Source organism: Petaurus breviceps, unplaced genomic scaffold, assembly GCF_028583685.1.
Source record: "Petaurus breviceps papuanus isolate PSGF00001 unplaced genomic scaffold, PetGlider_PUasm1.0 90792, whole genome shotgun sequence".
NCBI classification, from domain to species: Eukaryota; Metazoa; Chordata; class Mammalia; order Diprotodontia; family Petauridae; genus Petaurus; species Petaurus breviceps.
Genome location: NW_027187347.1, coordinates 2,272,899 through 2,299,389, shown reverse-complemented (window position 1 = coordinate 2,299,389; position 26,491 = coordinate 2,272,899). Strand labels below are relative to the sequence as shown.

Genomic DNA, 26,491 nt, shown 5'->3' with positions numbered 1-26,491 from the left:
GAAGACAACACAAGGGAACATAGTACCTATGTTATATATGCAAAGGAGCAGAAAGTTATAATACAGAAAAATCTCAAGGTCATGTCTGTTTGGTTCTAGAAAAATCACAATTATTTTTGGACGCAGGGTTTTTTTTCTCCTATATGAGTGTTTTGCTTAGTTGGTTATTAATGTTTTGTAGTTATTGTTTTCTAGGTATATTTTCCTTCAATATACTGAAAATGGCTCAGGAGTTGGGACAAAGCAAGAATTTAAAAATGTTCTGCATATAAGGGAAAAGTGACCATAAAGTGTTTTTGTAATCAACTCAATAAATTAAAATTCCCTAATTACCTTATCAATATCTTCTTCTTCCTCTTCTTCTTCCTCCTCTTCAGAAAAGTCAAGAAGTTTCTTTGCGAGTAATGGATGCCACTGAAGACACTTCCTCTTTGGTCGTTTTCCAGTTCCTTCCCCTTCTGCTGAATGATCCTTATTTCTATTACTGCCTTTCATTACTGTGACCTATAGTAAGGGATTGGGGGAGGGGGAGCAATCAAAAGAAAATTTGATTAACTTAGTTCAGTCACTTGAACTTTAAGCCAATTAATATTCTAATGACTAAATAAACTAATCTACCCACTTGGGGATTTATTGGATTAAATAAAACCAAAGGTCACAATAAAACCCAAATCTACCCGGCCAAATTAAACTAATACACATTTCCTTTCTTCTACTGGTTAACTTCAGAACTTACTAGCAAACATGATGTTTCAAAAGTGACAAGCAAGGCAATCTTGCTTTGTGTACACTCACTGATATATATCCACTTTATTAATAAAGCAAAGCAATTGCCCGATAAATATATGCAATCTGATTTTCATAGCCCATGCACTGAATTATAATTAATATATTACATTCTTATGAGCTTGTAGGCTCACAAAATTTATCAGCTATGAAAAAGAAAATATCCCCAAAGACTTGACTGCAAGTGAATCAACATTATAAATAATCTAATCAGGTTATAATAGTTGAGAATCTTTGTTATGAATTAATCCAGAATTAATTCAATATAGATTTATTTTTTTATATGCCACCTGAAAATTTGTCAACGGACTCTCAAAAGGTGCTAACATCATTATGAAGAAAGCAAATCACTGCTCCATGTGTTTGTCTGAAAAATATCTCCATATGCTACTTGAACAGTTCATAATTTCCATTGGATATCTCTATCAATGACATTACAGAGTAAGCATTCTATTCTACCCACTTTCTCCATGCTGACTGCCTATACAAAGCTAACAAATACCCACAAACAAGCACTGATAAAAAGCAGGTTGCTCCCTGATGAAAAAGTTAGAAAGTTCAGTGTAATTTTCAAGTATAACTTTTGTTATGTGTTGGACAGTGGAGTTTTAGTTTACACTCCAATTTTCCAAATAAAAATATGCAGACATCTTTTCTTTCCACAGATACCTTTGACATGTGATGGGCCAAAGTCTGATAGGCTTTGTTAGGGATTACTGTTGTAAGAATAAAATGCTGCAAGATTCTTTTGAAAGTATTTATACGTAGGTAGTGAATTACTATAAGTATGATATCAAGAATCCATTGAAGTACCAGGTTTGGGAAAGGAAACACACTCTAGACAATGGGTGAAAATGATTAAATATATAAAAATCTGTTTTATATGTTTTCTGGAATCTATCCTATCTATAAAGCAATGCTGATGTTTTCTCTAACCCATCGATGTTAAAAGCAAATGTATTCTTGATGTTATCGTTATTTAGAATTGAACATTGTGATTCCAAGTTTAGCTTTAGAATAAAATTAAAGGGTAATATATACTAGGTAAGTTTTCCAAGCTTCCTGATCTTTTCCTGACCTCCCTGTATCTGTTTGCAGATATATCTTTCTTACCCCCAAACTCTCAGACTCCACTGAGGTTACTGTGAATTATAATTACTTATTAAATATTTTACCTTCTTCATTTCCCAGTCCAAAATAATGAGTTTATAGTTATAATTTTTAAAATAAGGTAAATTAGTGTGTTGCAATGCAAATAGCACTAGATTTGGTTTCAAAGAATATCAGTTTAAATTCCATCTCTGCTGCTTCCTACCTAAGTGTCCATGAACAACAAAATTCATCTCTCTGAGCCTCAATTTCCTCATTCATAGAAGACTTGATTATAAAAGATCTCTGAACTCTCTTCCAGCTATAAATTTATGATCCTATATGTGTATTCTTCGATGGTATATTAGAAATAAAATATTCATTTTACTGGAATGTATTTGCAAAAGTGAATTTAGTAATTAGCAATGAATAATGGCACTTAATTGTCTTATTTAACTACAATATGCCTACTTTAGAAAGAAATGGAAAAAAAGCAACACATTAAGAAAGAAAAAAAGATAAAGGAAGCACTATGTCTCCTGAGAATACCTATTCCCTAACTCAGTACTATGTACTTTAAAAATTATGGCTTATATGTCTCTAGTGTAACAATGGCACATGATCTTCATGGTTATCACAGTTTGGCAAAGTGGACTAGGTAGGTTTTTCTTTACTTAACACCAACACATTCAGGAAAGGCCTCTTAGCAAACTTATTAAGTGTTTTTTCAAAGCCCCCAAGTTTTCTTTTCTTTGCTTTCTCCTACCTTCCAGTTCCCAGTGCCCTCCCTATAATCAAGGTGTTCTCAGGAAATGATATAATATCAGTCATTTACAAATCCCTGTAAATGTAACAAAATATATTACTACTCTAATAAGCACTTGATTACAAACTCTTGGAGAATGTAAGGTATACGTGAATAGAAGAAAAAGGAGTTTTTTTTTTGGTAGAAGGGAACTCAGACCACCCAGCACCACCAATCACCCATCCCACTCCCCCCAAAAAGCTTACACACTGTAATTGCCTAACCTGACAACACTTAAAACAAGCCTTGGGTTTAGTTGAGAATGATCTAATTTAAGAAGTTTTTCTTTTAGGCTGCAGGGAAGGGCCGTATCAAGACCAACTATGACAACACAGCATCTTTCCTTGTCCGTCCTTTGCCATATAAAGTTTCAAAGATTTTGTGACTTTCCTGCAGTTCAGTACTTTGCACTTTGCTCCAGAAGACCTTCCCTGATATTTCCCATCTATGACCTGCCAGCTCAGATTTTGTACCCTGACAGTACTTAGTTTTATAACCCTTGAAGGTCCTCATCAGGTCAATATTGCATAGCATATTTATCTGTGACTGTCTTATTCCCCTGCTAGAATATGAGCTCCTTAAGGGTGAGGATCAAATAAGCAACAAATTGAAGGATCTACAATATGTTGGGCACCATTCTAGGCAGTAGGGATACAGAAACAAAAAAGGGAAACAATCCCTAATCTTGAGGAGTTTACATGCTAGTGATGAGTTTTCAGTCTAGTAAAAAATAAAGGATCAGGAGGCTAGGTGGTGCAGTGAATAGAGCACCAGCCCTGGAGTCAGCAGGACCTGAGTCCAAATCCAGCCTCAGACACACACACACACACACACACACACACACACACACACACACACTAGCCGTGTGACCTTGGGCAAGTCACTTAACCCCAACTGCCCTACCTTCCCCCCCAAAAAGCAAAACAACAACAAAAAAAAGATAAAGGATCATGACTTATGCACTTAATACCTCCCCAGTCCCTAGAGAACACATGACACACATCAGGTGCTTGGCAATTTTGTTATATTGTATTATATCATTGTATCATATCACATTGGCATATATTATATCATAATGACATGCAGGTAAAAGCATCTCCTGGAACCAATACCTTGAAAAACTTTCCAACAGTATTCATCACTCTCTTATGGAATAAATGGTTGTCGGGAGTACATCTTGTCATAAGACAACAAAATGTGAACACTGAGACATCAGAAAAATGAAGTATTGGTGACCCAGAGTGGGAAAGCAGGCACTCTTATCTCGTGATATATAGCCGCACAATTCAATTAGACTAACTATAAAGCTCCTTGGAGATAAATGCCCTGGCAAGTGCTAAATATTATTAGTTATTGTAATTCTAATGACTTCCAAACTAGAGATAGCATAGATGAAAAATTTTTCATTCAGTGAAGTGATGTTCTCCTTTCAGATGCAATTCAGCCATACTATTCATGCAAACAGTGTTAGCCAACAGCTCTGGATTGTAGATGGGCAGTTGTGAGTTGAAACCTTAGCTTGGTTAAGATGCTATCTATCAAGAGTCTTCTCATGAATACTAATGAGGCACCCACTGTTCAGAGGAGACTGTATCTGTGCTAACAGTGTACTCCCACAGTCTTACGTAACTAAGGAATACTTATTTTTAAGGTCGAAAACTACAGAAATTGATATTTAAGCTTTGGAGTTCAAACACAATGGTGACAGTTGAATATTGCTCTATGATATCATTACAAGTCTAGAAACAGAAACAGAATGCAATGCAAAGAAAATAAGTAAGTTGCAAGGAAATTATAATTAATTTACATAAAGAAATCAGTATAAAGTCCAGAATATCTTGCATCCAGTATATACCTACAGGCATTCAGGAACCCACATTTTATCTTACCCTAAAATTTCATTTAGTCTCATATGAGTCTGCACATTTCCCTTCTTAAATTAACGAAAAGGTGACTTCTTTCTTTCCTTTCTACAAGAAGTATTTCCACATGATAATTAATCCCCTTGCCAAAAGAAGTATCATTATTTAATATTATTAAAACTCAGAAATTCAAATTCAGTTTGACAAATATTGCAAAGTACTTTGCTAAGTGGTAGGTATACAAAGAGAAGAAGAAAGGAGAAAGGAGGAGGGAGCAGAGAGAAGGAGGGGGAAAGGGCAGGAAAAGGAGGAGAAAAAAAAAACCACAGCATTCTCTGCTCTAAATAAGTTAAGCTACTATTTAATGCATCACAGTATAAAGGCACTCCTTCAATGAATGTCAACTGAACCAGGGAAGACAGCTCCTGTATGACATCCTATGTAATCTGGCCCCCAATTATTTATTTAAACTCATTTGTTACCTCTCCCTAACAAGGATCCTTTTCTTTTGTCAGGCCAAGCTTCCTTATCCTCCACCTACAGCATCCTGACTCCCATCTTCATACCTTTATTCATTCTATTCTCCCTGAATGGAATACCTTCATTCCTCTTCTCCATTTATCCAAATACTCCCAAATGCTTCAAGTCTTACTTCTATACAACCTTGCTCCAGTCAAAGATATTTTTCCCTTCCCAAATACTCAAAGCTTTAAATAGCTATAATGTATATTTTGGCACATCATTATACTCAATTTAACATTTTATGGACATTGCTTTTTATGGTTCTCTGTTTCACGTCTATTTGTTTCATGTAAGTTGTCTACTTCAAAAATGGTAGTATGAAATTTAGTAGAGATAAATGTAAAGTCTTGCACATAGGCTTAAAAATTCAACTGCACAAACTAAAGGTTTGGAAATGGAGGCATAACTAGATAATTCATATAGAAAGGATTTAAAGGTTTTAGTGGACCATGAGTTCAATTAACAGTATAAAAGCTAATATAAGAAGACTTCATTAAGAGAGTCATAGCATACAAATTAAGAGGTATCAATCATACCATGCTCTTTCCTGAATACCTGGAGTATCTGATTTGGAAGTCATATTTGCGGAAGAACACTGACAGCCTAGAATGCATCCCAAGGTTGGTGGATAGGATGGTGAAATAACTGGAAGCAATGTCCTATGAGAAATTAGGGACGTTCCTCCTGAGCAAAGACTTGTGAAGATAGGCCAGCTGTTTTCAAGTATTTGAAGAGCTGTTACAGATAGAACTGGGTTAGGCTTGTACTGGCTGGCAACAGAAGGCAGAGCTATATTACTATATATGCTATGTTACTCATAAGTAATAGAAGGCTGCAGAAAGGTGGATTTAAGTTTTATTAAAGAAAAACTTCCTAATACTTAAGAGTTCCACCAAAGTGTAATGAGATGGCTTGAGAAAAAGTGGTTTCCTTTCCCTGGAGATTTAAAAGGGACTGGAGGATATCTTAGTTGGGAGGTTGTAAATGGGAATTCTATTCACATGTGGGTTGAACTGCCTAATTTCTTAAGCCCCTTTTAACTCTTTTCCCTCCTATAACTCTGATCTTAATTTCAGGCTTTCATTATTTCCACTATATCATGCTGCCAGCTGTATAACATGGCCAGGGGCCATATAATAGAATATTTCTGCACCCACATCTACATCCACACTGCACAATACTGTAGTAAAAATTAGGTACTCAATAAATCCATGCAGAATTAAACTGGCTTGCAATAAAAATGACTCCCTTGGTTTTTTTTTTACTTGCTTTCACATATTTTTTTAAGTGATGGAAAGGTGAGAAGGTAAAACAAGACCAGAGTTAAGTTTTTTATATAAACTGCTTATTCTTTATTGGGTATTGGTATGTGTTTACTGATAATTTTTATGTTCACAATATAAATATTTATTTTTAATGAAAGCAACAAGGTTAGTAAATGATGGGGGGGGTGTTAATGAAGACAATGAGCAGAGATTAAAAAAAAGACATGGGAAGGAAATTAAGGAAAATTCTGATGAATTCTATTTTTCAAGGTGTCACTAAGTCAGGGACCAAAAACTTTTGGTTCTTTTTGCTTTGTGTGTTGCAAAATCCATTCATCATATCCAAGAATACAAGTTTATCTTTCATGTGGCCATTCAGCTAAGTAGGATGAAGATACTTGTGAGATAGTGATTCCAGCTAGGCCCTGGACTTGGAGTGAGCAAGATCTGAGTTCCAATTCTTCCTCAAATACCTCTTAGCTGTATGAGCCTGGATAAGTTACCTCATCTCTGTATACCTCAGCTGCTACATTATCTTTTCTCTTAGTCTTACAAAGTTGCTTAGAACCATAAACCGCTAAGTGATTTGCCCAGGTCACATGGCAAGAAGACTCTCATGGCCAGCTCTCTATCAACTATCATGATGGGGAGAGGAGGAGCTGTGACATTTGTAAGATGGGTTGAGGTCTTGTTCTCTGCAAGTGGGAGAATAATCCAAAGCCCCGTAATGTTTATTTGCCAAATTCCATAGCTTCTTCTCAATCTTTATCCTTCTTGACTTCTCTGTAGCCTTTTACTCTATAAACCACATTCTCTGTCTGGATGCTCTCTCCTGTATGGATTTTTGTGGCACCATGAAAGACATCCATTGGATTTGGCAATTAAGAGATTGTTATGTACTTTGGAGAGATCAGTGTCAGTTGAGTCATGAAGCTGGAAGCCAGATTGCAAAGGACTGAGAAGTGAGTAAAGATAAGGAGTGTAGACAGCTTGGCTGTGAAAGGGAGAAGAGATACAGGTTGCTAGTTTGAAGTTATTGTTGGGTCAAATGAGGGTTGTTGTTACTGTTTTAACAGGCTGGAAGAAACCTGGACATGCTTGTAGGTAGCTAGGAAAGAGCCAGTAGATAAAGAGAAACTGACAATTTGCATGTGAAGATAGGGAATGATTTGGGAAGCAATCTACTGGAGGAGAAGGGGAGGTGATAAGATCAAAAGAACATGGAGAAGGCTTGTCTATGGAAAGGAAAAGGGCCAATCATAAACTAGAAAAGGGGTTCTTAACTCATTTTATGTCATGGATTATTTTGTCAGCCTACAGAAGTTTACAGACCTTCCTCAGAAAAATGCTTTTAAATGTATAAAATAAAAAGTATAGTATTATAACAGAACCAACTGCATTGAAATACATTTTTCAAAATATTTATTTTTAAAATTTCACAAATCACAGGTTAAAAACCCTTGGACTAAAGATTGAGACAATAGGGAATGATCAAACAATTTTGATACATAGAACTCAAAATGAATAGTCTCAATTTTCTCTGTAAAGTATAGAGCAAGGTCCTCCATCTTGGCAGGGTGGAGTTGGGGAAAGAAGACAGTCTGGAATAGAAGCTGTTGGAAATGTGACGGAGTTGATGAGAGGGTACTCCAAGTATCACCTTACTGAAATGGGGGGAGGGCTATAACTAGATAAAATGACATAAATCTGTAGTATATCTAGTGAGCACATTTGTGGGACTTCCTCCAGCACTCTTTAGCTGGATATCAGTAGGAGGGGCAGAGAAAGATGATGGCAGTAACTGAGGATTAGGGTTTTGCAAGGAAGGCATGGATAGTGATAAAATAAAGGAGCCAGGAACTGTTCAAGTACAAGATCAAGGTTGGGAGGGAAAAGAAAACCATAAAAAGGGTAATGGTACAAATGAGTGTAGAAGGGTGGAAGGAATAGAGGTTACCTTGAGGATAAATAGTAGATCAGGAGAAGTGGGGAATAGGAAGAGAAGGAATGCTAGGGGCTTATGGCCAGATAAAGGATTTCCAGAATTTTTGATTATGGAAGTATAACTCCTAGAGGTGACAGATAGATCAAAAATATGACTGCCCCTATTTATGTCTAAGTTGCAATGAAGGAGTGGCTTTTGGGAACTGAGATAACTGAGAAACTATGAAGGCAGAGGGTTTGAAGTAACAGCAACTCGATGTTGAAGTCCATTAATAGAAGGAGTAGCTGGGAGAGGAGGCTGGGAGACAAGTACTCAATTTCCATGAGAAAGGAGGAAGAAGGAACTGAGGACAGAGAAGCAATTTTCTTCCTGTAGACTGAATCACCTGGAGAGAGTCAATCTCAAAGGAAAAGAGGCCTTAGGGGAAGAACCAGAAGTGTCAATGAGAGCAAGGACTCATCTGGCACTCCTCCCTCTCCCTCATCTTCCATATACAATCAGTTGCCAAGTAAGGGGCAACTTAGTGCACTGGACCTGGAGTCAGGAAGATCTGAGTTCAAATCTTACCTAAGATGCTTAGTAGTTATATGACCCAGGGCCAGTCACTTAACCTGTCTACCTCAGTTTCCTTTTCTGTAAAATAAGGATAATAATAGCACCTACCTTTCAAAGTTGTTGTGAGAATATAATGGGATAATATCTGTAAAGCACTTTACAAACCTTAAAAATGCTATATAAATTCCAGCTATTGTTACTGTCAATTCTAACTCCATAACATCTCTTGCAGTCATACCCTTCTGTCCACTCATATGGCCTCCATCCTACTCTAGGCTCTATCTGAATTGCAACAGTATCTTCACAATTGATCTTCCTGACTTAAGTCTCTCCCTTTCCAGTCCATTCACCACAGTTACTTAAATGATATTTCTAAAGCAAAGAACTGATTATATCAGTCTAATGCTCAATAGACTCTGGTGGCTCCAAAGTTATTACCTTTAGGATCAAATATAAACTCCTCAATTTGGCCTTTAAATACCTTTACAACCTGATCGTAACCTACCTTCTCAGGCCTTCACACACTCCTTGGTGCAGCCCAATCATCCTTCTTGTCATTTCTCAGATAAAAAATTATTCTCCTCTCTCTGTGCTTCCCATCTCCATGTGTTTCAGTAGCTGTCTTCCATCAAGCCTGAAATGTATTACTACCTTTTCACCTCCAATCCCTAGTTTCCCTCAAAGTTCTCTTGGTATCACTTGATAGAAGGGGCCTTTCTTGACACTCCCATCTTCTAATGTATCACTGCATCCCCCAGCCATTACCTGTTTATTTTGTACCTACGCAAATATGTACACATGCATCCTCCAGAAGAACTTGTGCTTTTTTTAAGCAAAGTGACTATTTTTTTTCTTTTTTTAACCCTAGTATCTAGCTCAGTGTCTGACACATATTCACAACACTCATGGATCACAAAGCCATTTTGCTGAACATCACTCAACAGCTGAAAGCCACAAATCCGTTATTCCTGTGGTTAACTTTTCTAGAAAGGAAGGAAGGCTGGCCTTGGAGGAGGGAAGACATGGAGTTTATGAGATGTCCAGGGAAGACTAGCACTTCCGCAATGAGGGCTTGCCAAGTCCTTTTCAGGGCTGTTCACCTTTGGTGTCCATCTTCACTGAACCCTCACCTGTGGCTCCAAGAATTTGTAATATGTGCAGCAGTGACATCCAGTAAATCTCAGTATAAAGGCTGACAAGATCAAGATTGATAAGATAAAATCAAGATCAGGTTGAGAGTAATTAACAGACCTCAAAACCTGTCAGTAAATTAGAGGGGAGTCTACTCCAAGCATGTGAGAACTTTCCCCAGTAGAATGGGTGGATGAGAACAATTTGGTCCAACAGCTATGAAAGTAGCTGAAGCACAGCGTCTGGTAGGGGATCAAACACAGTGAGATCATCCACTGCATCCTGTACCATCAATAGTTGGCTTGACTTTTGTCTTGCCACTGGATTTCTATGACTCAGGAGGAGAGAGGCTGACTACTTTGCACAACTCTACCTCACTTAAATCCAATTTACTTGAGAGTTAAGACATCACCTGTGATGTCACTGTTTCTCTTTGAAAATGAAGGACAAACAACAATTAAGACATGGGGTTCAAGTCCTGTCTTTCGGATACATATCAGTTATATGATTACACACAAGTCATAACCCCTCATTGCCTTAAACAACACTCTAAATGTACATGTTATGTGGTGTAATGGCAAGCACATAACACCTTCTTTCAGCTATTGAATTAACACCTTGTTTCAGTCCAAGTTTCTTTTGAGCCTTGTATCAAGTCTGTTAAGAAACAGAACCTGTGAATCCCACAATTTGTGAACCCTAGAACTTAAGAACTCCTGGGAAGGAGCTAATGACCATATATAAGGAGAACCCCAGGCTAGAAACAGCAGAACTGAGAAGAGAACTCTTATGGTGGCAGAGTCAAGAAGGAGAAAACTTATAGTATTCTGGCACTCCGTCTGCTCTGTGTTGATGTTTGTTTGTGATACTTTGTACAGAAGTACTAGGACCTTACTGGAAGCCCTGAAAGAGGATTTTCTGGTTGTATGTTTACAGAAGTCCTGAAGGAGTAAAGTCCTGGGACTTTACTGATGATTTGTGCTGACCTCTTGGATCTTGTTTGTGTGTCTGTGTTGATTTCTATGTTGATAATTTGTGCTGACCTCTTGGACCTTGTTGGTGGGTCTGTGTTGGTTTCTATGTTGATGATTTGTGTTGAGCTCTCAGGCCTTGCTGGTGGGTCTGAGTTGATTTTACAGGCGGATAGTGAATTGATGATGGTGCCAGCAATGTGTACGAATATTATTGTGGCTCTGTCAAGCTTTGTCTTCCCAGAAACAGGAATTGGGAAGGACTTGAGGTGGACTGGACACTGTGAACTTCAATATGGAATGGGAACTGGATGAAGAACTGGACAAGGAGCTGGAAGCTTCCTGCCTTTGAACCCAGGTGATAGTTGGAGCTGAAACCATGGAAGAGGAACCATGGAAGCTGACAGCTGCCCTCAAGTCAAGGTGAAAGAAGACTTTACTTGGATATAGTGTACTGATTGAAAAGATTATGATTTACTGGGACCTAGGGGTGGAGAACTTTGACTTTTGTACTTTGTGAATGAATTAAGGATTTTATGATTGACTAAATGAATGTACTTTGTTTAAAACTATGTGACCACTTTGGTGAAAACTATATGGCCATTTTAGTGATAAGGTGTTGAGTTGTGACATGGTGAATACTGTATTTTGATTTTCTGTGTTAAGTTGTAACATTGTGAATGTGGTACCTTGATTTTCTGTGAATGTTTTGCTCTAATTTGTTATTGAATAAATAGAGAGTTCACTATACTATATAATCAGAACCTCGAAAGCTGTTCACAGCAGCAGTCCTCTGGGAAACTGCTTGTGCTTGGCTTTACACTTGGATCAGACCTATTATGGATGGAGACTACATATTGGGAGAGGTGCCTGCAATGATGGTTCTCTGGACCAAAAAAAAAAAATAAAATGGAATGGAAGTGGTTGGAAAGAAAACACATACACGTACACACTTCTGTGACATCTGTTTAAATACTAGAAATCAAAAGGAATAGATCTTGTGACCTCCCTTTCATGACATATATGAATAATGAAGCATACTGAAAATGAAGATTAGACAATTTTGTAACCTGTTCCAAAGGTCCTTTCTTCTCTTTCTGAGCTTTCCTTAAGGTTGCTGCATTACACTTTTCTATGCATTTCCTTTAGGCAATAGTGGATAGAGTACTGAGCCTGAAGTCAAGAAAACTCATCTTCATGAGTTCAAATCCAGCTTCAGACATTTTACTAGCTGTGTGACCCTGGACAACTTAACCCTGTTTGCCTCAGCTTTCTCATCTGCAAAATGAGTTCGAGAAGAAAATGACAAACCACTCCACTATCTTTGCCAAGAAAAACCCAAACAGGGTCATAAAGAGTTAGATACAACTGAAACAATTTAATAACAACAACATGTGCTACGTAAACTAACTTCTCCATTTGATAAATGCGCCTGAAACAGGTAGACATACTGGACGCTTGGTGCAAGAACTGAGAGACATCATCCAGGTGGGTAAAAAAAAACCCACTAAGCTATCTGAAATACACATGGACATTGTATTAGATTTCTTTCTCTGGGTTCATTCTCAGTATCTATTGACTATAAAATAAAAAGTATAGTAATGAAAGGATTCTCAGACTGAGCCCATTTTATCAAATTTATCACTCCTCCTCTTTGCCATTTTAAAAATTTCACTTCAATCCAATAAGCATTTATTAAATGCCTACTGTTTACAAAGTACTATCTTTGGGGTGGGGACAAAGATAAAAAGGAAATTATCTCTGTCTTCAAAGACATTATATTCACTCATTTTTAAATCATCATAATATATTACATTGCCCATTTCTCTCTTCTACATTTGTCTGATTCTTTTCCCCTCTTATTTCTTCAACCTCAGTCTTAGAGCTTTCAAATACTCACTCAATACTTGGTACTGACTTACATGCCACTTATACATAACATTTGGTAAGTGTATTTAGTTGTAATGTCATTTTTGCTTTAGAAATTTCATAAGGCCAAATGATATGACAAATTAAAAGAAAAAGAACAACCTTTTTATTTGTACTCTAATGGTTCCTATTAAAGAAAAAATGCCTCAACACAATCATAACCCTTCACTGAAATCAACTATCATCATAGTTAGGATCTCTTTTCTTTAACACCATTGTTCTCTGTCCTAAAAGTGGTAAATAATTAACATCAACACTTTAATCTGAAGTTCAGTTTTACTCTAAAAAGCAAAATCTCTCAAATGCATTTGGTTAAATTAAATACCATAAATCAAGATGGCCTGACATTTTTCCCCCTGAAGATGACTTAATTACTTAGTCACTACTTCCATTCTTTCTTTTAGTAAACACATATTGGACAAAATTATCAATCTTTAAATTGAAGAAAGGCCTTTAAAAAAGTAAAATCTCATCATTTTGGGGGGCTAAAACTTTGTAAGGTTAGAGCAGGTTTTATTGATATTCTTTTCCCCAACATGGCACTCAGAACAGTGCTCTGCATCCAGTAAGTACTAAATCAATGCCTAAATGAATGAGTCTGTCAAACAACAGACAATTGCAAAAGCAATTAACTGCAAAATCCTGAATAATGTCATTGACTGGAATACTAGTAAAATTATCTTTTAGCTTATTTTTCTTTGGATAGCTAAGGATAGAGCAGAAAGTCATTTCTGTTAAATTTTTTGGAAAAAAAATAATCTTTCTCAAAGGTGAGTTGCTTTCCTAATTTAACAAGCAAATATACTGAACATGAATGACTCTTTCTCTGATGATTCAGGGTGCCATAGTGTATTAGGGTAATCAATATGAGCATTCATTATTCTCACAATAGGCATCCAAGTTATACATCTGAGTTGAATACAAAGTCAAAACTCTAAAAATCTGTGATTTTGCCAGGGTAGGTATTTTCTCATAGGAATTTCCTCTACTAGATGCAGAATACAACTGGTATATAAGTTAGTCAATAAGTCTTGATACCCAAAGGAGGTTAGGTGACTTATCCAGGGTCAAACAGCCAGTAAGATCAAGGGTAGGATCTGAATCTAGGTCCTGCTGGCCCCCAATGTATCACTAGCTACTTAGTATATTGCCTATAAGTGTTTAGTATGTTTACTAACCCAAGAATAATCCATGGAAATTCCTTAATTTTATTAGGGCTTGTTATGCTTTTTAAGAAGAAAAGAGCAAATCCTAAATTCTAGAAGAAACATTTTTATATCCATGTCAGATTGCATAGAAAGGAAAATGCCATTTCCATCAAATGCTATCTATATTTGCTCCCTCTTCCCCACTACTCTGCCATTTTAAAAATAGTAACAGGCTGAGAACACAGCACACCAGAAATTTTACTGGGAACATAATCATTCACATTTAATGGTTATTCTTTCAAGCAATAAATGCTAGTATACAGATGTATCTTTGGGGATTTCTTCCCCCCCATCCCCTCCCCCAGTAGTTTATGCAAATCCAACTGCAGCCTATGTTTTATGCTCAGGCAGCCTACTTAGATTTAGAGATAAAATCAGCCCTAGTTTAAAAGGAATATTAAAATCACCTGTAAATAATAATAATTGTAAATGATTGCCCTGGAAAAGCTTTAGCTATACTGGAATTATTTTTAAATGGCACTTGATAGTACAGGACAATTATGCATTTCTAGTCATGAGACTAACTCTAATTTAGAAACACTCCAGTGTTGTCTAAGTATTGAAAATAAGTCAGAAATTTTCATCAGTAATCTGAGATCTTCCCTTAAGCAAAACCATAAACAATATTAATGTAACACAAATAACCTTATACTTAATCAACTCCTGACCAGAATCTCCAAAGTAAAATACTTTACTAAAAGTCTTCTTAACATTTATGCAAAGTAGTCATTTTATAGGTGGAGTAACAGACACTGAGTTCAATGGCTTTTCCAAGGTTAAGAAGGGTAGATAGAGCAAATTGTGGGATAAAAACCATATTGTTGAGCTTCCTGGTTCACAGACTTATGCACAAGGCTGAGCTACTGTTTTGTTGTATTTTATTTTCCTATTTAAGTGGTGGATTGATGGGATGATAATAAAGTACCCAAGTAATAACAGCTGCAGCTTATATTTATTTGTATATTTTAAAGTTTACAAAGTGCCCTCCTCACAATTCTGTGAGGTAGGTAGCCTAACAATTATGATCTCTCTTTTACATATAAAAAACTGACTACCTGGGAGTGGCTCACTCATGTTACATGTCGGAGTCAAACCCACTACTTGATTCCAAATGCAATGCTTTCTCATAAATGTTTCAGGAATTAATATTTTAAGAGAATTTTTGCAATGCAAAATGTGTTCCTTTAATAAGTAGTTTAAGGGAATTTTTGTAATGCAAAATATGTTCATTTAATAAGTCCAGAGTGCATGTTTAAAAAGAGAAAAAAAACATCCACTAGGGTTAATAGATACTTCTGATTCTCTAATTTAAAGATTATTCACTTAATTTTTGTTCCATAACTTCCCTTTTCTGGAAAAATTAATAAAATACTCAACTGAGAAAAATGTAGTTTAATTTTTTTTAAAAGGCATTTTATGCTACTAGTATCCTTAACTACAGAGAAAGTTTTCCTTTTATTTTCCATTATGAATGTCAACTAGGGGTTACAGAGACTTCCCACATGTTTTCTTAAATCTGAAGAGGGTCTTGGTTTGGACTGTGAGGTTTTGTGAAAGTCATAAACTAGGGAAAGTCTGAGAAAAGAAAAAAAGAAAGCCCTTGCACTTGTAGTTTTATGTGCTTTTTACAGTAAGCTGTGCACATTTGGTAAATATTGATGTTTCAGTACTTCAACTATTCTCAGAAACATTATGACTGACAGTTCTTGAGGGCTGTGTCTTTCAAAACAAATGTCTTTTTGATAGAGAACACATGCAGTCTGTGAATCCAGTTACTCTATGAGAGGGAAAGTGGGACAATTAATTCTCAATGTTTTTATGTCATTTAACATTCTTTTCTATATAGAATAAGCTATATCTATATACATACATATATATGTATAACATTTTATGAAAGCATTTCACTACTTCAAGCAATTAAAATCATAATAAAGAATGGGAAAAAGGAGCTCACTTCTGTTTAATTGATTATGGTAGATGTCAGTTCTCTAAAAAGGTTATTCCTAAGAACAGTCAAGTTCAGGATACTGTTAATGAAAATTAGCTCATGATTGCTCAGTTATTTTCAGACATAAAATATGCAACAATATAGGTTTTGGGGGAAAATGTTGCTTAAAAAACTTAGATAACAATATTCAGCGAACCAACTCAATCAATATGTCATTAACCATCTTGATATTGTAAACAACATTTTTCCTATGTGCCAAAACTCGATTCTGCTTACCTTGATGATTTTTTTTACTTTTTTCTATCCATAAAATAGACACAAAATGCAATCATGACCTTCAATTACATATTGCCCCTTTCCCCTTGGTAGAGATGAGTGGAAGAAAAAATAACACTGAAAGCTAAGCATGACATCATTTTAGACCATTTACAAACATTAATTAACTTAGCAGTATTCTGAATATGTTATCTTTGCCCATGAGTCTATACTACTGGAGGAATTAAGTCAAATTTATATTGATGTTACTGGTATAAATGAAACCAGAAGGTACAGTTAACTAGAAATATGGATTACAAATTCTCCTTGGAAAAATGAATGAAAGAGTTAGAGGAAATGGTCCTCTGGTGAAGCCAAAAGTAATAAGAAACATCATTTTGTTGAATATTGAGACATCTGGAATTTCTGTGTTCATTGTAAGAGTAATCAAGGAAGACCACTGAAAACATAATTATAACTTATATGCCATCCACATGCTGAAGACATACAAGTAGTAAAATTCTATTTAGAACTTAACAATATCCTCCCATCAAATTAAATTAACATGTATCTTTATATCTGATGGTTTCCAATTCAATTCAACAAGCATTTACTAAAGCTCCTGCTCCTGGAAAAGTAAAGTTTAGAAAAGAAACACAAAACAAAACAACAAAACATTCCTCACCCTAAATTCTTACATTCTACCAATACTACCTACAATGGGAAGGCAGATAAAGGGAAGAGTAGTGGAATTTTCATATTGGAAAATAAAGTTTGGGGTCACCAAGACAGGAAGAAGCCAAAGCACTAGACAGATATTTTATGACTCTATACCATTATAGAATTACTTTGTTGAACAAGAGAGGTGAAAAGTGTTGCGTGTGTAAGCACCGAAAAAGTATATAATTTTTTTTTAAAAGAAACCTACTCTTAAAAGACAGTAAAGTATGTTATCTATATATAGGTTATTTTAGAAACAATTGCCTGTCAGCTTCATGGGTTAAAGAGTTCAAAGTAAACCACAAATCAGAACAAACACTAAATATGAGAAAACAAGCAGACCAAATTGTCTACAATAAACAATTACAAAACAACAAAGAGGAAGTGAGCAAATGTGTCCCGAATTCATACTAATTCCGAGAGCAGGAGGGTAAATCAAATCACTTGACATCTTTGGGTCTGGGTTTCCTCATCTTGGTGGGAGGTTGCCTCTGAGATCTCTTTGACTTGCAGAATTATGTTATCAAGTAGTAAAATAAATTTTTCCCATTCCTTGCCATGCCTCCATCTCTTTACATCTTTAATGTCCCAGTTCACTGAAGGAAAGAAAGCTGCTGACTCTGCATAAAAGCAAGGCTGGAAACCCTATCACTCCTGCTACCCTAGCGACAGGGCATCTTGCAAATCATCTGGTCTTTGCTCTGCTGATCCCATTTGAACCTTAAGCTGAAAGGAACGAACGGAAAGGGAAGATGGTGGGGTAATCTGAACAGGCAGCAGAAAACAGCAGTGGCCTTCCAAACTGGGAAACTACTCAGTGGTCTTCTTTAATTGTAATCTCCTAAATGATAATAATTGTGGTAGCAATTACACCAACAGCTAGCATTTGTACAGTGCTTTATGATTTCTCACATATTTTTTGTATGTTATCTCATTTGATCCTTATAACTTCCTGAGAAGGAGGTCCTATTATTCATTTTATTATATACAGCGTGTTTAGGTTTGCAAAGTATTTTTACAAATACTATCTCACTTGATTCTCACAACAATCCTGGAAGTTAGGTTCTATTATTATAACCATTTTACAGATGAGGAAACTGAGGCAGGCGGGTTAAGGTACTTGCCCCAGGATTGGACATCCAATAGGTATGTGAGGAAAGATTTGAACTCAGACTATCTTAACTCTACACTCTCTACTGTTCCAACTACTGGCTCTCATTATTGTTTTTGTTTTACAGATGAAGAAACCGAGGCCAACAGAGGCTGACAGAGGTCAAATGACTTATCCTAGGGTTAGACATCTAGTAAATGTATTCAAATAATCAAGGCATCACGAGTAAAGTCTGGTCCAGACTGTTGGCCCTGAATTCAGGAAGGCTTGAGATAGAAAACAGCCTCAGAAATTTATTAGCTATGTGGCTGTAGATAAAACATTTGTCTTTTCTCAGTCTCAGTTTCCTCATCTGTAAAACAAAAATAAAAATACTACCTACTTGCCCAGACTGTTGTGATGAACAAATATGTTAACATCTGTAAGTAATTTTGCAAATCTTAAAATGTTATGTAAATATTAGCTATTATTATTATGAGAGGCTTATCATTATGAAATGCCAATTATCATAAAATTATGAAATACATTTGTTATAATTATAAAATTGTTATATATATATAAAATGTCACTATCAGAAAACTTTTGATAAGATTAGTATTCTTCTTCAATACTTTATTAACTTATTTCCCTCTAATTACTGTAGATTAGAATACTACTTTTGCATACCATGGTTTTTCCCAATTACTACAGGGTGATAAAAATGCCTTCCTTTAACAATACTTGATTAGGTAGTAAGTACATGATTAAACAGTCTCTGGTTAAGAAATCTGAGCTGGTTTTATATTGTCTTGAAGAACAAGAAAGATCTGTCAAAACCAACAAGCCAACCTCTTTTTACCATAACTCTGAATCTCCTGTCATGTGTTTTGTTTTCCCCTTATTTTCTTAAAATCAAGAGTAATAAAAATAGACTGACTTCTTGATTCTGCCTCTTTTCAGTCTTTTACCAGTCTTTTCAGTCAATATAACTCCCAACTATTAAAGCTTATAAGTTTTGACTTCCTAGTCTATCAGTTTTATGTAGATTGCATTGTTGACATATTCTCTCGATTTAGCATGAAATCATCTGGAAGTCATTTATGACCAATACCAAGCAGCAAAATTTAAATTATTTTTTAAAAAAATTTTCTATTTCTAAGCTGACTTTTCCAAATACTTAAATCCAGTAGCTGAGGTGTTAAATATTTCTTTAAAAGGACTGTATTTTCCTCCTTTATAATCAGGAGAGAAAAAGATGAAAGGCAGGAAGTAGCCTAACCATGAAAAAGTAGTTCTTCGAAGACAGAAAACTACTATAGTTTTTTTTTAAAGCATATTTATGATACCCAAGCTACTACTCATCTTGAATATATTACAAATATAAAAATTTCTGATTGCTCAGTAGTATTTTCCCCTCACCATTGACAGCTGACATAGATGTTATTAGTTAGAGGAATACTGTCCATAAATAGGAGAGTAAATGTTCTGAAATAGTCATATAAATTATTCTCTCTCTCTCTCTCTCTCTCTCTCTCTCTCTCTCTCTCTCTCTCGGCCCACCTATCTGGGTGCAACTGGAAACACCCATAGTCACAGGTATACACATAACAGAAAGTCAAAGATCAAGCTGTTAATTGATGCATTGCATATTTTGGTTTTGTTTTTTATCCATAAGTTAAAGGTAACAGAAATAGCAGACCAAACATCTTTCACAATGACACAAATTTTTCCATCAATTAACACACCTGGTCCTTCATTCTACATGCTGCTGCATTCCTTTTAACTTCAGCTAAAGTTTCTTTCTTTCACTGCTTGCTGGTTTTTACCATTAATTGTCAAAGTACTTAATGTGCGAGTATTGGCCAAATGAATATCTACCTAGAAAAAAAAAACAGAAAAAAATGTGCTTATTCATAATTTCCCCCTCTTCAATTACAAAAGCAATTAAAAAAAAAAGTTGTTCTCTCTAAGTTCCTTGTCATGAACAAACTGTGAAATAGGTCTTCTTTTGAATAACGAGAATTATAAAAATTATAACTATAAAGGCCCTGGTGCTTATTTGAAATATCAGAAAAGAAATACTGCATTCAGTTTCCTTTTCATATGTTTGCTGCAATCAGTTTCCGTTTCATTTGTTTTATTTGTTTACTGTAAGGTTCTAGCACACAATTATGGCAAATTGGGGCCCTTTGACATATAGCCTCAAAAAGATTAAGTCTTACACTCTTATATAAAATACATGTTCAGTAATTTCAGCTGTGTTCAATTCTTTGCAAATCTATTTTGGTTTTTCTTGGTAAAGATACTTTAGTGCTTTGCCATTTCCTTCTCCAGCTTTTCCTTTTCTTTATTTCCTTTTGATACATATTTATTTATTTATTTCCTTTTCCATTTACAGACAAGGAAACTAAGGTAAATAAGGGTGACTTGCTCCAGACCACACTGCTGGTAAGTGTCTAAGGGCACATTTCAAGTCAAGATGAGTCTTCCTGACTTCAGATCTGGCATTCTATCCACTGCGCCACATAGAGGCGATATATATATAGTCTAATGTAAACAATAGTTTTCTTCCCTTTTCTTTTAAAGCTCTTTCAGTAAACTGCCTAAAAACCTTAGGAACCAGATAGGAAACTTATTCATATCAACACCATGGGTATGATTTCTGTGGTACTCATGCTTTCTTCTTCTTTTAAAGCAATCGGGGTTAAGTAACTTGCTCAAGGTTACACAGCCAGTTATTTCTGGGTGTGGTGCTAAGTATCTGAGCCCAGATTCGATCCCAGGTCATCCCGACTCTGGGGCCAGTGCTCTTACTCACTGTGCTACCTGGCTGCCCAGTGGTACTCATGCTTTCTAACCTTTAGTGATGTTCACTTTTACCACAATGATATCTGAAGAAGCCAGAGAGTGCAATATTTCATTACAGAACATTAAGACCTCAAGAGGAACTGAGAGTTAATGTGCCCCAACCCACTTATTTTATAGATGAGGAAACAGAGACAGGCAGGTGAAATGGCTTCCCACAGCTAGCAGAACAACAGGATTATTCATCTTGAGCTGGAACAGACCTTGGAGGTCATCCAGTCCAACGGCCTAATTTTGTAGCTGAGGAAAGGTTAAATAACTTGCCTGAGGTCCCATCAGTTATAAATGGCACAACTGGCATTAGAACCCAGGATGTGTGTGATTCTATCCTTTTTGCTGTGCCATTCTACCTAAGTCTTCTGAATCAAGCTAAAATTTTCTGAGTGTTTTGATTCCAAGACCAATGTTCTTTCAGATATCTTCTATAAAACAAATGTTGAATGCCTAGATACAATTAAAACTGTAAAATGGTCAAGTTTAAATTGGGCAGGTGGGTGGTACAAGTGGTTAGAGCTCCAGTTCAAATCTGACCTCAGACATTTACATATCTGTGTGATACTGGGCACTCAGTTTGCCCTGTTTCTTCCTCTGTAAAATGAGGTGGAGAAGGAAAAAGCAAACCACTAAGGTATCTTTGCCAAGAAAACCCCAAATAGGGTCACCAAGAGTGGGACACAGCTGAACAACAACAACAAAGAGACAACTTGACAGTAATGGAGTTGTTCTTTCCTATCACAAAAGACTTTACAGTTTTGAATGTAAAAGTTCCAAAAAGAAAATTTGACTTTTGATACAGGTCCACAAATCTACCAAACAATATATACTGCTTTTTGGAGGCGGAAAGGCAAGGTAATTGGGGTTAAGTGACTTGCCCAAGGTCACACAGCTAGTAAGTGTTAAGTGTCTGAGGTCGAATTTGAACTCGGGTCCTCCTGCCTCCAGGGCTGGTACTCTATTCACTGCGCCACCTGGCCACCCCTACCAAGCAATATTTTTTAGAAAGGTGGCCACACATTTTGATTTTTGAGAATAATGTTAACTACTTAAGTTTGTACAAAGAGACACAAAAACTTAAAGCAAAAATAGATAAATATAAAGAAAATGAAAATGCATAAAGCATTACCTATCGCTGTAAGAACAAATCTTCAAAATTTTGAAGAGATTTTGATAATTTTCTTCTATTGCTAAAGAAAATATTTGCTGTTAAATAGCTGAACTTATTCTCAGATTTCTGTGATGACCAAAAGGCTGCACTCTCTTTTCAAGTAAAAGAGAAATAAAATTAAACTTTTCTGACTAGTCTAAAATACATTTAAAACACATTTTTAAACAGTGGGCAGTGGTTTCTCAAATTCACAGAGCATTACATGTTTCTGAAAATCATGAAATAAGAACCTGGGAATTAAGGGGAAAAAAAATCAAAACTAGGGTATCTTGCGTTGAAGATGTCACTGTGTATGTAGCATAGATAATTGTTTTCTCTTCCTGAACCCCTTTGTGACCATGTAAGGCTATTTCACACTTGTTATAAATTTAGCTGCCTCATTACATAATTACTGCAACCAAAGCAAATAGGCTTTTTGTTCGAAATTCAATTACTGTGGGAGGTTTTGTGGTTTAAGTATCAAGGACTGAAGCATTCACTTGACATTTAAACAACTATACACACAGAGAAATAAAGCATATACTCAACATAAAATATCTTAATTAGGACTGAACTTAAGAAAAATAAAACATTCTATCGCCTTTCTGCGTCAAGATATATTTTCAGAGTCATCAGTGATTATTAAGGAGACACTCTAAGTTCAGAGAGAGAATGAAAATGTTATCTTGCTCTGTTTTGAGCCAGTCTACATAATTTGAAAATGTCATGATCAGAAATCAGAGTTGGTCTACTTCAGTGCAAAGAACAATTTCATTTAAAAAACAACAAAGTGGGCAGCTACATGGCACAGTGGATAAAGCATCAACCCTGGAATCAGGAGGCTTTAAGTTCAAACTTGGCCTCAGACACTTACTAGTTGTTTGACCCTGGGCAAGTCACTTAACCTCAAAATACAAGAACACAACAAAAAAGCAAATGATAAATAACTCAAGGTCCTCAAAGATGTTATCATCAAATAATTCATAAGTTGGTAACAAATAGCTAGAGAAAGAGCTGGGGCATAGCAAGAAATTAACTATGTTAAGTAAAAAGAGGGGACAGGCACATATATAATACATAACAATCTCAGATGATCTTAATAACTTTAATAATGCATACCATCTTCAATATACTAGGAAATGTTTCTCCCAAAAGGGTAGTTTCTGAATCAACTCAGGCTCCCTTTCTCCCATTCTCAGTTTCTAAACTGGAGAGGAATTTTTTCAACACTTGGGTTAAAAAAAATTTAATTTAATTTTAAAAGAGGCCACAAACAGCCCTAAGAATATTTATTTTTCTCTAGATAACAGAGAAATTAGTTTCATTGCCTGCTCAAAAAAAAGCCCCAGTGTCTCCCTATTGACTCTAGGATAAAATACAAATTCCTCTGCTTGGCATTTAAAGGTCTTTACAATCTGGCTCCAGCCTCCAGTTCCAGACATTGCTCATTACTCCCCCTTCACACACTCTACATTCCTGCCAAATTGGCCTGCTTGTGATTCTTCCTGCCCAGAATTACATCTCCCCTCTCCACGACTTTGCACAGGCTGTCACCCATGCCTGGAAAGCACTCCCTCTTTACTTCCACCTTATTAATCCCCAGCTTTGTTGAATGTCAAGCTCAGGGGCCTTCTCTTACACGAGGCCTTTTCTGATCCTCCAAGCTGATAGCTCCCCCAACTGCAAGTTACCTTTTTATTTAATCCGAGTATATGTTATATATTTACTTATCTTTGTACACTGTTTCTAGCTTCGAATGGCATCTCCGGTGCCAAGCATCATAGCAAGTGTTTAAAAAATTTTTTTAAGACTGATTTGATTTTATTACAGAACCTTATAATGCTTACAATAATACGGAATAATTAGATTTCACGGCATTTGTTGCTGCCACTGTCCAAGAAGAACAGCTGTTGGCATTGTTGTTCATCCTTCCTCCAATGGCATCAGAAAGGTGAGGTCTTGACTTGTAAGTGAACTGGATTTAAGTGAGGCAGAGTTTTGCAAAGCCATCTGCCTCCCTTTCTCCTCTAGAGACATCGGAGTCCAGTGGCAAGACATCAGTCACTGTCTTAAAATTTGTTAAAGATTTATATATCTGATTTTTGTGCTGCTATTTTTTAATTTTGGGATTAAGCAAAGACCTACTAAGATTTATATATCTGATTATTATGCTGCCATTTTTTAAATTTTAGGATTAAGCAAAGACCTACTAAGATTTATATATCTGATTATTATGCTGCCATTTTTTTAATTTTAGGATTAAGCAAAGACCTACTGAATTAAGGAGAAAGTTATAGTTTTAGTGTCAGTGAATAAAAGAATAACTTTCTGGTAATATTCAGTCCTCTGTGATAGGGACATATTTTGAACGCCATGTAATTTACTGGCTACATATAAGTAATCTATTCCAGGAATTCTCTCATTTCCGATAGGTTTAAAAAGAAAAGTTAAATTAGGATTTATGTAAATGCTTTGATTCTCAATAAATTTAAAATTATTCTATTTACAAAATTTCATACTGATCTTTTTAGAATATACTGTGTAAAATGAAATCATGCAATACTAAGTGGAAGTACACGTCAAATTAGAGTCAATACTTTCCATCATCTAGTCCAATGCCCTCATTTTACAGATAAAGAAACTAATGCCCAGGGAGGCAAAGTTAATTTTTCAAAGTAAAAAAAATTAGTAGTAGAGGAGGACTAGAACCCTGGTCTTTTCATTCACAGTTCACTTCCCCCCGTCCCTCACCACTGTATCAGGATGGATGGCAACTCTCCAGTCCCTCATTTCCTCTCCATTTTGTTCTTCTTATCCATGAAATTACTAGTTACACAGACTTCCCTCCCAAGGCCACTGATAAAATATTATAAAGTTGCTGGAAAAGATAAAGGTGATACATAATTAAAATCAATATTGTGTCTGTGCTCCCACTAAAGTTCTGCTTCAGTGCCTCACAGTGGCATGGAAATGACCCTGGGCTTGGAAGGGCATAAGTAAATGGAACATAAACTCTGGCAGGTTCCCACACCAAGCTGAAAACAAGTTTTGAAAACAGTCCTGGTAATGGACTGTAGTTCTGTCGTCTGAATAGCCTAAGTTCAGAGAAAATTATCACCAAGTTGCTACAGGGAGTGCATTTTTTGAACACAACAATTCTGGAAGTCTATATACACATATGTATACGTATGGCTTTTGAGAGTCTGGGATCGGCATTAGTTCACGGAAATCACTGGTCCTTAAAATTGAAGTAGAATGTCTTTATCTACCATTAACCCAGTGAGCTACTTTTATTGCTGTTAAAAAAGTGATTATCTAATATGCCATTTCTGTCTATAACTGTAACAAATATGCATAGTCAAGAAAAATTAATTTGGCTATTTAAATTTGTATCTGTTCCCTGAGTTCATCACCTCTCTGTTAGAAGGTGGGTAGAATGTTTCAACATGGGTTCACTGGAATTGCATTTGGTCATTGTTCTGATCAGAATTTTGAAGTCTTTAAAAGTTGCTAGTCATTACAATGCTGTTGGTAGGGCATGCACTGTTCCCCTTGTTCAGCTTCCCTTACTATGCATCAGTTTATACATGTCTTCCTAGGTTTCTCTGAATCTATTTCCATTATTTCTTACAATACATTTATATACCAACATTGGTTCAGTTCCCTATTAATGGGAACCCTCAGTTTCCAGTTCTTTGCTACCACCAAAAAATAAAGATGCTCTAAATAATTTTGTACATTTAAGTCCTTTTCCTCCTACTTTGATCTCTTTAGGTTAGAATCCTAGTAGTAGTATCTCTATCAATTAATCAGTCGTCAAAATATTAGGAGACACTCCCTGCCCTGTTCAGCTCTGGTCACCCACAGGTTAGAGGCCAGTTCCATTCAGTTGACACAACAAATATTTGTTAAGGACCTAAGTGCCAGACACCATGTTTAGGAGAGGTGGTTGATGTTTAGTTATTTCAGCTGTGTCCATCTCTTCATGTCTCCATTTGGGGTTTTCTTGGCAAAAATGCTAGAACAGTTTGCTTTTTCTTCTCCAACTCATTTTAGAGATAGAGAAAACAGAGGCAAATGGATTAAGTGACTTGCCCAGGGTCACACAACTGAAGCCAGATTTGAACTCAGGAAGATGAGTCTTCCTGACTCCAGCTTGGTACTCCATTTATTTCACCTCCTAGTTTCCCCTAAGCAAAGGTTAAAAAAGTAAAATAAAAAGGGAAAGAGACAGGTCCTTGGGGGGAAGACAAAATACAAAAAGAAGCTGAAAGGTGGGGTGAGAGTGAATGGAGTTACCTGGAATGTTTGACTTTTATATAAAAGAAAGATTTGGGAAGAGTTTAATGCTCCACCCTCCAACTCTCCAATCAGAAGAGAAAGTCCATGAAGGATGAGTTT

General features: G+C 36.1%; 1 protein-coding gene across 35 annotated transcripts in view; it reads right to left on the bottom strand.

The window, feature by feature from the left end:
* The window catches only part of BBX (BBX high mobility group box domain containing), a 363,188-nt gene that overhangs the window by 148,611 nt on the left and 188,086 nt on the right, over positions 1-26,491 (bottom strand). For 20 of the 35 annotated variants that reach the window (XM_069069765.1, XM_069069766.1, XM_069069759.1 and 17 more), the window contains 2 exons: positions 19,827-19,959; positions 334-504 (listed from right to left, as the gene is read on the bottom strand). In XM_069069765.1, the coding sequence (XP_068925866.1) occupies positions 334-504; positions 19,827-19,838 (183 nt within the window). In that variant the 5' untranslated portion in view covers positions 19,839-19,959. The remainder of the gene's footprint in view (positions 1-333; positions 505-19,826; positions 19,960-26,491) is intronic. The other 15 variants (XM_069069788.1, XM_069069782.1, XM_069069784.1 and 12 more) reach the window with 1 other exon arrangement.